The sequence below is a fragment of the Dermacentor andersoni genome, chromosome 11 (genome assembly GCF_023375885.2).
Source record: "Dermacentor andersoni chromosome 11, qqDerAnde1_hic_scaffold, whole genome shotgun sequence".
In the NCBI taxonomy this organism is placed as follows: domain Eukaryota; kingdom Metazoa; phylum Arthropoda; class Arachnida; order Ixodida; family Ixodidae; genus Dermacentor; species Dermacentor andersoni.
The window spans coordinates 117,178,984-117,193,221 of NC_092824.1; the positions used below are offsets into that span (position 1 = coordinate 117,178,984).

Consider the following 14,238-nt stretch of genomic DNA (forward strand, 5'->3'; position numbering starts at 1 on the left):
GCAAAGTGTTGTTAAGGAGCTCACTCGACACACATCCTGCCTCCTTAAGGAGCGAACAGCAACTGACAGTGGTCTGGAGCAAACCATCATCAAATGCACTATATATATAGTGCAATCCTGCTCTTCCCCCACACACACTTATTTCCACTTTGCCACTCCTAATGGTCATGCATCAAAAAAAGAAAGGCAACTCAAATACTCACCACTCACAAACAGACTCATGGTGACAGAGTCCTCGCCATGTTTGTTGTAGGCAACTATCTTATATTTGCCCTCATCAATACTCTTGGCCTTGCGGATGCAGAAGCACACAGTGTTCGTCTCGCCATCCGTGATCACCTTGTAGCGGCCCCCCTCATACACCTCGCCCACACCCTTGTAGAAGCGAAATTGAGGCACAGGGTTGCCCTCCACCTGAACCGACAGGTAGGCAGTACCGCCTGCGAAGATCGTGCAACACACATGAGGTAAACATAAGGTAAATATGTAAGCAGTGACTGGTTTTCAAATAGTATCAATGCAGTAAATGACGAAGTCAAAAGTGGCAGGCGGTGGTATAAACGATTCAGAACCCTTACGGGCTCCTTGTTCATAATAAGTAGACCAGTCAAAAGTCAGTCATCAATTTCGACACACAAATTATGGTGTAGTGATCATGAGTCTACTCCTGGCATTTTGCCATTTACCTTGAAGATACTTCAAGGTGTGGTCTAAATATGTAGCAACTGATTGCTGTTAGTGCCTGCCACTGATAGTTATTGGGATGTTCTCTCTCGTTCTTTCTTCTTTTGTAGATATGTTTAGCGCCAATACTTTCTCAGTGCTTGCAATTTAACCATTGAAATTTTTACATGCACCTGCTGTGGCCAATCAGACAGGGTCGCATAGACTGCTGCTGTGCTACATTAAAAATATCAGTGCTTCCATGCTGTGTTCCATCGTGGTGGCATACGAAAATGCAAAAGCAAGACAGAATACCCCACTAATGGTATAATACTTCCATGCTCAAGAAAATGGGGCACAATCCACGTGAATGAGGACATTGTACCGCTTTACACTGAGCCACACGAAAAACATAGGAAATGATTTGATTCATTGCATTTCTTTTCAAATATGATTTTCAATTTTTCTTGATGCAAACAATGCAAACAATGAAACAAACACTGCAAATCTAGAGATGGAAAAAGATGGAAGCTGTAAATTTAAGCCATCTCTGCGCCTTAATCTACTCATACGATATGTGGAAGGCAGGTTATGAAGAAAGTGTATGCTTGAGCAGAAGCCACATTGTCACCTTCAACAGCTGTGACATTCTCCTGGTAGTCCACAATGTTGGGTGGTCCTTCTTCAGTTTCAGGAATAGGTCGCAGAGGCGTGGATGGCTTTTCAACCTTTTCTTGCAGCTCTGAGACACTGAGAGGAACAGTAAAGTCAGGATATGATAAACATCATGAGCTAGTATGGACAGCAGGTGTTAACAGATTCTAACCTGGCCCGTCGCATGTCAATACTGGAACGGCGCCGCTGCCTGACTTCAACCATTTCACCAGGCCGAAGTTTCTTCATTTTGCCAGCCTCGTCGACAACCATTCCTTTCTGTCAATGGTGAGTTAACACACTGTTAGCCATCACGAGGCCACTTTAAATTGCTTTGTCTCTGCTTCTTCATCTTTTTTTTTTTTTGCAAATATAGTTATATGTTATCTACATCAGCATTCAACTTATCTCTCCCTGACATGCTTATCAACTTTAACAAGCTCTTTCTAGCATGTTGATTAACTTCAAAAAATTATCACATGATCAGAAGCAAGATTGTAGCTGACAGGAACAAGTGTACAGAACAGACTGACTTATATTCAGTATAAAACATGGCATGCCTCATAATCAGATTGTGACTTTGGCATCTAGAACCCTGAAATTTAATTAAATTTTAATTCAAAATATAACACACACAGCATTTACACTAGTCATTACCAAGCTGTAAAATCTACACATAATATACTTAATAATAATAATAATAATAATAATAATAATAATAATAATAATAATAATAATAATAATAATAATAATAATAATTACTTTTCATTATTCTACGTCGATGAAGGTGGCAAGAACAAACAGTGATGATCAACTGGACTAGGTTCCTGCCTCCCATTGTATGTTATCAAAATTTCAATTCAGAAGTAAAGTTGATTTACCCTCACAAGGTAAAGTTATATCTTATCTTTCACAGTGCCTGAAACAACTAAGAGAACACAAGTGAGGAAACAAGTCACCTGTGCACACAAAGAAATGGAGACATGAAACAGTTTAAAGGAAAAGCTTTCAAAGCCAGAGCAGCAGCAAAGAACGCTGGAACAAAAAGGCTGCAACATGCATTTTGCAGCCTTAGGAGTGCATGCAGTGAGTGGGCAAGCATTGTGCCACAGGAACACAGAGATTCCAGGCATTAAACAACAGCATACAGTAGAGAGATAAGTGCAAAGCACATTGGTGTCCTGAGAACACCACAGCGCAGAATGCAGATGACACATGGATTTGTAAGGCAAGGGATAATCCTTGAAGCCAGAAGTGCTCAGGTACGACCTGAACTTCATAGGATCTTGAGCTGCCAGGTGATGCATGGGACATACAGTTGACAAAGGAGTGTTGAATCAGAGAAAAAGATGACAGAAATATTAGAAAATGAACAGGAAAAAAAAGGAGTACAGCAACAGCAGTGAGAACATGTGACAGAGGTGCTGCAACAAGTAGAAAGGTATGAGAACAGCAACACAGTACAGGAAGTGGAACAGTACATGAGTGCAATAATGAACAAGTGTAGCACACTAAAAAAAATGTTTTATTTTATTTCCACATGACTACGTCAGTGTCATCTGATGAAGCTGTATGTGAAAACAGTAAATGTGTAAGTGCAAGGTGTAAGGAGTGAAACAAAAGCACCTCTTTTTAGAACTAACTTATCTAACAGCAGAGGATTAATACAGCAGAGGACATCACATATAGCCATTTTGCCATACATAATCAGAGTGTATTAGTGTAGTAATACACAATGTTGGCCAAGTTGATCCAGTATCTTGTAGTCTGAACACATGGCCCAGTGTTAGCTGTGACAGTATTAAGTGTTGTGCAAATCACTGCTAGGTAGCTACAGTAGGCCTGCGATGATTCAAACTCAAACTATTTGTCTGTAAGTACTGGCTATTTCACTATACATTAGTGATGCATTCGAAAATGGGCTAATTCAAGATACATTTTCACTTGCTCTGAAACATCCAGAGCTGAAACATCCATCTGAAGCTCCATTTTTCACAGGGTTCTCCTGCTTGGAGAAAACAGCTTTGGCCCCCATGAGCAGTAAAGTGAAAATAATTGGCGATTGGTGAATAAATTACCAGTAGCTTACTTATACAGTCAAGCATGAAGAGTGCTCAGAAGTATGGCTAGCTGTGGGCTGAGAAGACACTAAGCTTGAATCGAAATTTATTTACTAATGCTTAGTGTTCATGCCCTGTTACACTCGCTACACACAATGGAAGTTAAAACGTTGGTGTTGTATGCACAGATATAAGATAATAATATGCTGCTCTTTTCTGGTATAACAAAAGAGTACATAGTGGATAATTCAAATGGACATCTGTGGCCCAAAATAGTTTGAATAAATGCTAGCCTACTGTACATAGGAGACAAGTCAAAATGACAGTTACTGACCCTCCCCATTTGGCCTGGTCAGTTGTATTTCACGCATAGATATGGATCATAACAGAACTGTCAGAAGTAAAAATTCATGCTTCAAAGCAAGGCAGCTGGATTGCTCATGAGCTAGTGCACGTAAAAATTGCTTTATAAACTGCACTTCTTAAGATGCATGAAGCTGACAACTGAAGCAAAGCAGAAGCTGTGCCGCAGGTTATATTGCGAAAGCTGCACAAAGCCCACAAAGCTTTGAAGATTATGACAGCGGCTGCCAACTGGAAAGCTGCAAGTGCTGGCATAACTTAAAACAAAAGCCGCGTGCAGCATGTGCAATGAAGACTGGCAAAAAACAGCCATCAAAAAACCAAATCGGTGTCATGATGTCTTCAAGTAGCCCATGGCAGGCTCCCACAAAAAAGCGTTACAAAATGTGAAAAAACAAGGTGTTGAAGAAATGCCAAAATCATGGCCAAGATAGAAAGTGCAGCGCAAACAAAATGCTAAGCAGGTGTGGCACTCACACTATCCACACCACAAACGGCGCTTGCCAAAACTTGAGATGAGGAGAACCACTAGCATCCGCAAGCTGTGACACGCAACAGCTGTGCTTTTTGTGTGCTCTGTTGCAGGGGGGGGGAAGCTTAAGCAGCAGAGAGCAGCCGCAATGAGACATTTGCCCAACTGGGTACATAGTGGTCTAGGGAAGCCACAAGCAAGTCTGTGACAAAGTGTCCAGAATATGAAGCCAGACATCAGGAAGCAACAGCAGTTGAAAGCCATTCAAAGACACCAAATTTGGTTGTCAATTTGCAGGAAGGTAACCACAGCTTCATGCAAGCTCATGACTGATAAGGTGACAGCTTAACAAGTTGTTTTTGCTTATGAGCAGCATGGTAAGAAAAGAAATGTTGTCCTTTAACTGGCACACATGCCTCCCCAGCTGAAACTGATGCTGCAGGGTAGTTTAATCAACTCAGTGGTATATAAGACAGCCACAGCAAGTGTCTAGCTGATAGTATTGAAGCCTATGCTCCTGCACTTATATGCAAAAGCAGACTCCACGCGACCGTGTAAAACATAAGCTACAAAGCGAGGCTCAGTATTTTGAAAGTACTTACTCTGGATGACACAAATATCTAGTTTGTCACCTTACCAGCAAGCAACAGAAACACATGCGACAACTTCTTCTGGGGTATGGCTGTTCGGGGTATGACAGGAGAGAAGGAGCAACCACAGCAGTAAAAGCAGCTCTGGCTAGACTGCCAACAACGACCAGGCCAAAAAATAGGACAACACTGAGAGAGGACACTACAAGGTTAAAGCCAGGCACCGTGTCCAGCTTCAAACCAACCTCGTCGGCTGTGATGATGACAGAGCCCCGGCGTGAACCGGCAGGTGAGCCACCAGGAGAAACGGGCTCAAGCATGCCACCAGGCCCAACAGCCAGTGAATCTTTCCGATTCGGTTCTGGCGTGGGTTCTTTGACGATGGGCACCACTCGCTTTGGAGGTGCTTCTACCGGTTCCTGGACTGCAATCTCTGGAACAGACTCCTTTTTCCTTGGCTTTGGCGCTTCAGCAGGGCGATCTGGCACACCATTTGCGACTGGACTCGGCTGACAAATATATGAGAGTCTGTTTTGAGGCATTGCTCCATGACTGAGAGTGAAAGTACACAGTTTCACAGACAGCGTGCCTACAGTGAAGTGAGAGATGAGGATCCGGTGATATGCTATACATCGGTGTTTTGAAATCCTGAAAAAACAGCCTACTGCACTGATGTACAGACCTAGAAGAGAAAAGAGGGTTAGACATATCGCGCAGCATGCAAGCAGGCGGCTTCAAAGTAAAGGCATTGGCAAGCTTGATGCCAAGTTCGCCAAGACTGCAATTCGGCTTGCCAAAAACTGCATCTTGATGCAGGATTCAGCCAGGCACAGCATCGGAGCTCGTAAAGCAGTTAGAGCTGGGAAAAGAACAAAAAATAGCAGCTGGGGCGAGAATGAACTAGGAAAGACAACAGTAGAAGCTCAGCACTGCTGATGTGTTACTGGTAGCTTTCACGTGGCAACACTTCAGCACGCTCTTTATATTGAAATATGAGCTTCTCACTGAGGCCTGGCCACGTGCATTCAACAGCAGCAGCAGCATTGCAGCAGCTTGAAGGGCAAGCCCAGTTCACGCTGATCTTGACAGCGTACCTCAAGCATCTTTTCAGCATCTTCTACAGTCATGACGACTCCCTGGATTGTGACAGTTGCAGTTTGTGGCAGACCTACAAGCTCTGCTGGAATGTGGCCTGGCTCAGCTGCAACGCATATAGAGCTCCGTCGTCCCCTCGGTGATGGCGGCGGTTCTGGTGTCTTTTCTGGAGAGCCAGCACGTTTAACTGGCCGCATTTTTGGTTTGGGTTTTGGAGCCTCTTCCTTGGACTCTTCTTCATCTTTGTCTTTCTTCACACTCCTTTTCTTTTTGGGTTTTTTAGATGCTTCAGTGTCATCTACCGTGATCACTGGCACTGATGACTTTCGAGCTGGGGGAGATTGTAGACCTTCCAAGGGCACAGGTTCATACCGGTTCTCTTTGAACTGGAACACCAGAGGTTCGCCAAAATCCTGTTCGACATCTTCGTCTTCTGGAGGGCCTTGAAGATGGAAACCCATCACTGTCCTCGGGGATGTCTTTGATCGTGGTGACTGAGAAGGTGAAGAGGTCACAGACTCCGTGTCAGAAGGCACTTCAGGTGCCAGGTTAAGAGGTGGTGGAATGCTGTCCCTCTTCTTAGGAGTGGCTGGTGGAGGTGTAGGAGGAATGATCTGCTCTGGTGCAGGCATGGTAGGTGACTTAGGAGTTTCATCTCTTCGGGGAGCCAGGGGTTCTATCTTGTCACTAGGACGTCTTTTGCTGATGGATGGCCGGCACTCTTCTACAGGTGATGGCTCGCGAATGATTTCATCCTTTGTCAGTGCTGTGACCTCGCCATTTCGCTGGCGGTCGAGACTCGTTCTGCGCTCTGGAAGTGTCTTTTTGTCGGCTTCAAGCTTCGATGGCTGCAAAGTAATGCATTTCTCATCCAGTGCACAATGAGAACCCGAGGACTCAGTGGAAGTGCCGCTGTTGTGTAGGTGCCTAGGTTGCTCAGAGACAGAAAATGTTAGTGGAGGAGGACACAGCGAACAATGCAACAAAAATAAAGACAAAGAGAAAGCCCCCGACTAAATAGAAGCTCTTGAATTATTCTGTTATGGTAGTTCTTTTAGGAGAAACATTCAGAGATGCCAAAATCTTGTGCAGTTACACTTAACAAGGTCATGTGAACTCACAGCATACTTCACAAAAGCAAATCTAATCTAACAAACTCACCAACTAGCACACTAAGAAAAAATGAAAGCATATCAGTTTTTACACGGCTACAACACCTAGAATGAATTGACAAGAGACCGAGTGAAAAATCAAGACAAATCTCTATGCACACACACTGTGACACACGCACACACATACACTCATGGTCATCTACAGAATGGCTATTTTTCTACAGGCAGCACTCTAGAATATAGCGGTACAGCAGCACCACCGAAATGCACGGTATATCCTGATGTTAACGCTATCGTAGCAAAAAACTACAATGCATTTACAGCTAAGAATTACATATGATGTTATTAGAGCATAGCTTTAGCAAAAAACTATATTGTGTTTACAGCTAATAACTACATATCATGTTATTAGAGCATAGCTTTAACAAATGTTTTCACTTCTTTGACATTAGTAGTTATTTTGCCGATCCAAAATTGTGTAGCTAATGAAGGTTGAGGAGTCACATACTTTAGACATATATCGCAAGGAAACGATGCCAAACATTACAGACCAGTGCAAGCACTTAAGTATTCATGGTTTGTTTCATGGGTAGGATTTGCTTTTTTTATGCTATTCATAAAAAGTAAAACTGTGCGCTCTACCAGAGAAATAGCATGATGCACCAGAATCACCTGACGTATCAGTGCTATTAAGTTCCTATTGTTGTCAAATGGTGGCCTGCTGACCTAAATGGCTCAGCAAAAGCAACACTAAGGTCCACAATGCTCTTACCTTCCACAGACACACACTACTTTTTGTAGCTAGATGACACGAAAAAAATAAAAAGTAACACGGATGGTGCAATAATTCCTTCAATTCCCAACACAGGAGCCAATTCCTGACTTTACCCCACTTTCATATCTTTCAAAAGAGGTTGTTCGAAAATCTACTCTTGTGACAAACCACAGAATAAGGCATATATGAGCTAGTGAAAGAAGTGATGTACGGTATCCCAAACCCCTTTTTTGCCCTGGTTAGTGAAACATGTTCAATTCATGACCACAGTTGTTTGCATCACCTACCCTTTTGCTGCTGCAGCAAGCTCTATGTCCCTTCTGCCAATCCTACTCTGTCATCACTGCCCTGAACATAAACATATAACATCTGTTCTTGCTGCTTTACCATCAACATTCCACTGTGCTCCTGTACCACTTTCTACAACTCTCATCATGCACACTGTCATATGAATAACCTTCAATAACATGCAGCATGCAGAGATATACAGCACTACTATCAAAGAAATCAAGCTGTACCTTCTCAATCGAGGGCTTCCTCTCAATGGTCTCTGGCTTCAGCTCATCTGGTTTCTTCTCCTCGGCTTTTTTCTCTGCAGCCTTCTTTTCAGCGGGCTTCTTAGCTTCAACCTTTTTCTCCTCAACTTTCTTGACCTCGGCTTTCTCCTCAACCTTGACTTCTTCCACTTTCTTCTTCTCCTCAACCTTCTTCTCTTCAACCTTCTTTGGCTCAGGCTTCTTTTCTTCTGGCTTCTTTTCTTCGGGTTTTTTCTCTTCTGGTTTCTTTTTCGGAGCATCTGAAACAGTACCATATGACAGCAAGAGTTAAAGGTGCTCAAATCACTTTACAGTATAGCAACTATTACTGGAAACTTTAACTAGGTCAGCACTGCCTCATTACTACAGAATTCCGGTTCGTGTGCTCACAACTGTTATCATATTACAATCATACTGAGAAGCAAAAAGGAGCCACAGCATCATTACCACTGTATTGTGGGCTGCCCCCAATGAAAACTGTACATTATGCTATACACTGTACAATGTGCAACTGTGTTTTAGTCATTTGCTGATGTAAGTTTTCTGGCAGCACTGTGACCTCAATACAGGTGTTTTTGACTGTTGCTTGCCAAGAATAGTCATGCAACAAATAAACATTTTAAACATATCTTAATTAAAACAACCAAAATGTGCTAGGTGCAATACAGTCACCAGCATTGCAATCCTTGACTGTACCTCAGAACAAATGTAAATCGCGAACACTTTATATTTATTTAATTATTCATTTGCAATAATTTCAACGGAGAAGCAGGTTGGCTTAGTAAAGGTGAAGGAATATATAGCAGGAGTTTAACATAAAATAATACATATGTTATGATAGAATCATACCATGTATCATCTTCATAATCTTTGTCACTGCAACATGACAATATGACAGAATCATACATACTAACATGAAATACTGTGCTAGACTGAACAAGCTGATACTCAAGAAAGCATGCTACAATTTTTTCTGATAGGCCCCATCATAGACAGGATCATGAAAATAATTATGCCAATCTATATGTGCATTAGGTTGCTTCAGTGAAAGCTAAAGTATCAGGGAATTGCTGAACATGTGATCCCATTACGTAAGGGTGGTCAGTAATGGTCATTTCTCATTAAAATAATTACAAAGTGTGGACAGTGATTCAGATTATGGATAATGATCAAGATAAATCCATTTCCTTACTGCAAACTGACTGCAAATGGAAATAAGAAATGTCTGAATGAGGGACTATGCATAACAGGCCAAATTTTCATTTACCTACTTACTGAAATATATTTCAGCATTATGGCTTTTACGTTTCTGGATGACAGATCAATTTTGCAATCACATACAGTACATTTCACATGCCCTCCATTTTGTCCTCAAAGTCAAAGAAAATGGGACATCTCTTTGAACCCTTTCTAATCCAAAAGGAAAAGCATGACTTAAATAGTAATAGACATATGCTCTCCACAGCTGTAAAGTTGCTTATATACAACAGTTTGCTTGCTTCTTGCCATAATTATTGCTATTTAGAACAAGGTACAGCAAATGAAACCTACTCAAACAAATTGTTATTTATACAGAAAAGAATGTTAAATGCGATCGCTTATCTCCCTTACACTGCCCAAACTGACTGGGTACTTGGTGAATTCAATATTCCTAAAGTTAATGAGATAAATTAAACCAGGCTTCTGCATAATATATAGTTAGAAAACAAACAGAATTGCACGATGCTCAAGGCCATGGCTAAGCTATGTGAAAATGCACCTTCCCGTGTTACCCATCATCTTGAATGGTTGAAAGTACCATGCACGAGAACAAATTACGGACTACAAATGTTTAAGAGCACCTCACCAAGCCTGCTTGGCAAATACAGCACACTGGGTATCAATATATATGGGCTTTCTCCAAGTAAGCTTAACTCTACAGTGATTTAAAGTGGTTGTATATATACTGAATTTATTTATTTGGTATACTCCTTGTTTTATTATTGTTTTTGTTCCAGTTGAGTTCGATATTATGTATAGTTGTTGTCCCCACTTAGATGGTAGTTTTGCAGAGTTTCTAGTATTTTAGTTCCAATTTGTGTGCACAGTGTACAAAGATTCCCAAATGTTTTCCTTTATTCTTTGTTGCTTGTATGTTTACGATACATTTCTGTTAGGCATATTTAAAAATACTGAAAGCACTGCATTAGGGTTTGCTTTTATCCGATAATGTGACCCCTTAGTTGTAAAGTTTGTCTGTAGCAAGAGTGTGACTCGCTGCATTGTTGTCAACTCCATATTATCGGAGGTTAGGGTTCCTTCAAGCCACTGCTGTGGCTTTTTTCCCAAACCTCCTCCATTTTTTATGGAAACAATGAAGAAAGAAAAGCCCAACCTGTGACAATGAGCTCAGCTGAGGACTCTTCCTTGCCAAACTCATTTGTGAACTCGACTGTGTAGTTTCCAGCCATGTCCTTGGTAGCTGGAGAGAACACTAGCTTGGCAGTGGAGCCATCAAACGTGATGCGTGTGGTGGTTGTCTCACGGACAACCCTCTTGTTCCTGGGCAAAGGAGAGCAGTCAAAGAAAGAAATGAGCCTTCACTGAAATTTTATGAATTTGAAAACAAAGCTGAAGTACACATCTCTGTCCATTACTTAGTGAGTGAGCTGGTTAATGTAAGTATAGACAGGAGCTCATGCTCAGCTTTGAAACGTTTCATAGTTGAAGGCACTGGATCAATTCGACCACTTGTGTTACTTTTTTAATGGGCACTGAAAACTCAGTACATAAGTGTCTCTGCATCCAATTCTCTCAGGACATAGTCAAAGAGGCAGGAGTTGGAACAGTGGCCATGTGTCACAATCAGTGTCACTATGCCGTGAGCCACCATGGGTGGTGAGCAAAGTAAGCAACAGTGATAGTAATAAACCACGCTCTTTATCACACATAACAACCAAGTATTCAGCTAAGAACAACTAGAGACACAAGACAAATATTTGTTATCTACCATAGAAGCTAATGCAACATAGCTATCCTGAAGACCCGTGTACTTGTTTTTCAGGAAGTGCATGTGCTGGAACTGAAAGGGAATCGAAATAACACTTCAGTACGTAATCAATGCAGTGCAGCTCTCACTTCTACATTGCACAGCCGGGATGCAAGAAAATGATTAAAATATTTAAAGTAAGCTTTCTTGTTCTTCCTTGTTCTGTAAGCTATTGTTGCTTGTAGACAAGGTAGACACAGAAGAAAATGTAAATGACTGTCAAAGATTGGTCAACAGTTTAGTGCAGTGATGTACAGTCGCGTGCAATGTAACTTGCAACACTCCTGTATGTGGTCGAAGGGGCTCCAGGTCTGCGTAGCGGCTTTAACATGTGAAATAGCGGTTTAATGAATACCACTAATTAAAGCTGTGTTTAGGTCTAGAACGTACTCTGTGCCTGCGCAGCCGTACAGTCTTGGAGCCCCTTCAACCGCGGGCACCGGTGTTGCAGGTCATATTGCAGGTGACTACATACGTCCAACCTACTCTTTCTTGTCCTTGTTTTAAGCTCAAGAATGTAGCACACTGTAGCTAGGTCTTCATTGTTTCCTCTTGAACAAAGAACCACTTAGTATCTTATTTACTAGTAATATTTAATAAGCTTACTTCTTCGATCCAGAACTTTAAAACAAAAGAGCCAATACCTAGCCTTCAAACTAGCAACTTCAGTAGTCCTTGCTGCTGCTACCTTGTAGAAGATGAGAAAGAAAAAAGAACGAAGGAGCCAGCCAAGAAATTTTGTGAACAATTCTACTAAGCGTTTAACAGTCAATGAATGTACTGCACTAGGAAGGTCACTGGAAAATTCCAAGACACTCACTTCATCCACATGACTGTGACCTTGGTGACAGATTCAACACGGCAGACGAATTCACAGGTCTTGCCTTCTTCAACAGTCTGAAGCAGACAAAAGAAGAAAGAAAGCATGTAGCCATCAACTGTAAGTCTGACAAAAAAACAAAATACAGTCTGGTGCATTCAACCTACCTGGGAAGCCAGCATCTGCACAATCTTTGGCTTCTCGCCCTTGGGCTTTCTGCAAAGGTACATGCCACAGTATACTTAATACTAAACATGCCACTAGAGTTGAGTTCATTTCAACTTAGTCACGCAATAAATCCTAAATCCAATGCAGTGAGCTTTATGTTCAACGAAATAAAATTTGCAAAAAAAGAAAAGAAGACAACTCACGGCTCTTCTTTTTTCTTCTCAGGTTCTTTCTTTTCAGGCTCTTTCTTTTCCTCTGAAATGTGGAAGAGAAAGTCGCCACAAGATCGAAAACAAGGCAATGCTCAAACATGCATAGAAGTGCTTAAACGACGATTTGTGTCCTTTCATATAGCAGAATAAAGCTAAAACAGAAAACATTAGCCCTGATTATTAAGCAGACTATGCAGGAGGTGTTCAGTAAATACATAGTGGCAGCAAAAGTGAAGCAAACGATTGGGAGAAATGTTGTTGTAGCGCTACTAAATTTCGGAATCTAGGTACACATGTAAAATCAAAGCAGCAACACATCATGTCTCGTACTAAAGTGTAGATTATGAGCTCCTTGTTGCACACATGTTATGTGAATGTCCTTATTTGAATTTTTTGCATTTGCCTTTTCCTGTATTCCCGCTCTGCCACAAAGGGCCATTTGATGCAAGTGAATTAATAAATTGAAATTTTGACACAGAAAAAAATGTGCTATGTTCATTCAGACATGGTACAGTTGAACTTTGTTGTAACTAGCTGCATTCACAAGAAAATACCTTTGTTATATCCGACATTGACTAAAAGCATGTACACAGTCAAGGTCACTTATAATGATCTCAGTTAAAAGAATGCTTGGTTATTATGGAGATAATATGACGGACTATGTGGACTATGGCAGCGGACTACGCCAGCACAATTTCCCGCATGCTCCTCTGAGCTACATTAAATAAAGAGGGCAGTACAGCTGAGGAAATTATAAAGTTGGGCTGGACGAAGGTTGCTGCACAATGTATCAAAAACTGTTTCTGCAAGGCCGCATTTCTGTGTAAGGGGCATGAGAGTCTGGAAGTGTGTAGCTCAGAAGGAATGATGATTTATGGTAGCGCATCATAGAAGCGAAGTCGAGTGATACTGACGTCGATTGGGATGACCCCATCAAAGTGGACGACAAAGCTGACGCTGTGAAGTTATGCACGGGTGAGGACATTGTTCTTGAGGTTCACTGCTTCTGTCAGCAATGAATTTGCTGAAGAAAGTGAGGAGACTGCAAGACCGGTACCATCGCATGTAAGTGCGTCAACCATGGTCGAGCACATAACATCGCTGAAAAAGGCTCGTCTGATGAGAAGCTCTTGTTGATGAGCACTTGTCTGCTTTAAAAAATCTGGAAGCTTTGATTATTGCGTCGGCATTGAAGAAGCAAAGCAACTTTACAACTACTTTTGAAAACAAACTCTCTGCCATTTCATTGGCTTATTTTTGTTTATTATTATGAACGCTTGGCTATAACAAATGCATCCTGCGTGACCGTGATGTGTGTTATAAGTGGTATATTCGTTATATACTGACATCACTGAGAAACACTTTATATTTATTTCATAATATCTGATAGCTCATTATATTCGTGTTTACTACACTGAGGTTCAACTGTGCAAAATAAAAGCATTGAGTAAAATCTTTTCAGTAGAATCATCTAAGACCTCTTGACTAACAGAAAATTAGAGTTCCTGAATGCATACTTGCCAACCTGTGAGCTTCAGCATTTATAAGTATCCTGCAGGCACAACAGTGGAAGGGGAGAGAAGGAAGAATGGTACAAATTTCTTTTTTTTTTTTGCTTTCCCTGAACAAACATCTTTTGTGGGATACATAAGCACTTTACTAACGATGATTTACCTTGAGACACAGCACA

The 14,238-nt window shown here is 41.4% G+C and overlaps 1 protein-coding gene across 1 annotated transcript in view; it reads right to left on the reverse strand.

The window, feature by feature from the left end:
* bt (projectin protein bent) overlaps positions 1-14,238 on the reverse strand; it is a 247,652-nt gene that overhangs the window by 134,077 nt on the left and 99,337 nt on the right. The window contains exons 16-24 of the mRNA XM_055075480.1: positions 12,540-12,591; positions 12,336-12,384; positions 12,169-12,245; positions 10,695-10,861; positions 8,303-8,580; positions 5,897-6,745; positions 1,490-1,596; positions 1,295-1,413; positions 204-440 (exon numbers count right to left, since the gene is read on the reverse strand). Of these exons, the coding sequence (XP_054931455.1) occupies positions 204-440; positions 1,295-1,413; positions 1,490-1,596; positions 5,897-6,745; positions 8,303-8,580; positions 10,695-10,861; positions 12,169-12,245; positions 12,336-12,384; positions 12,540-12,591 (1,935 nt within the window). The remainder of the gene's footprint in view (positions 1-203; positions 441-1,294; positions 1,414-1,489; positions 1,597-5,896; positions 6,746-8,302; positions 8,581-10,694; positions 10,862-12,168; positions 12,246-12,335; positions 12,385-12,539; positions 12,592-14,238) is intronic.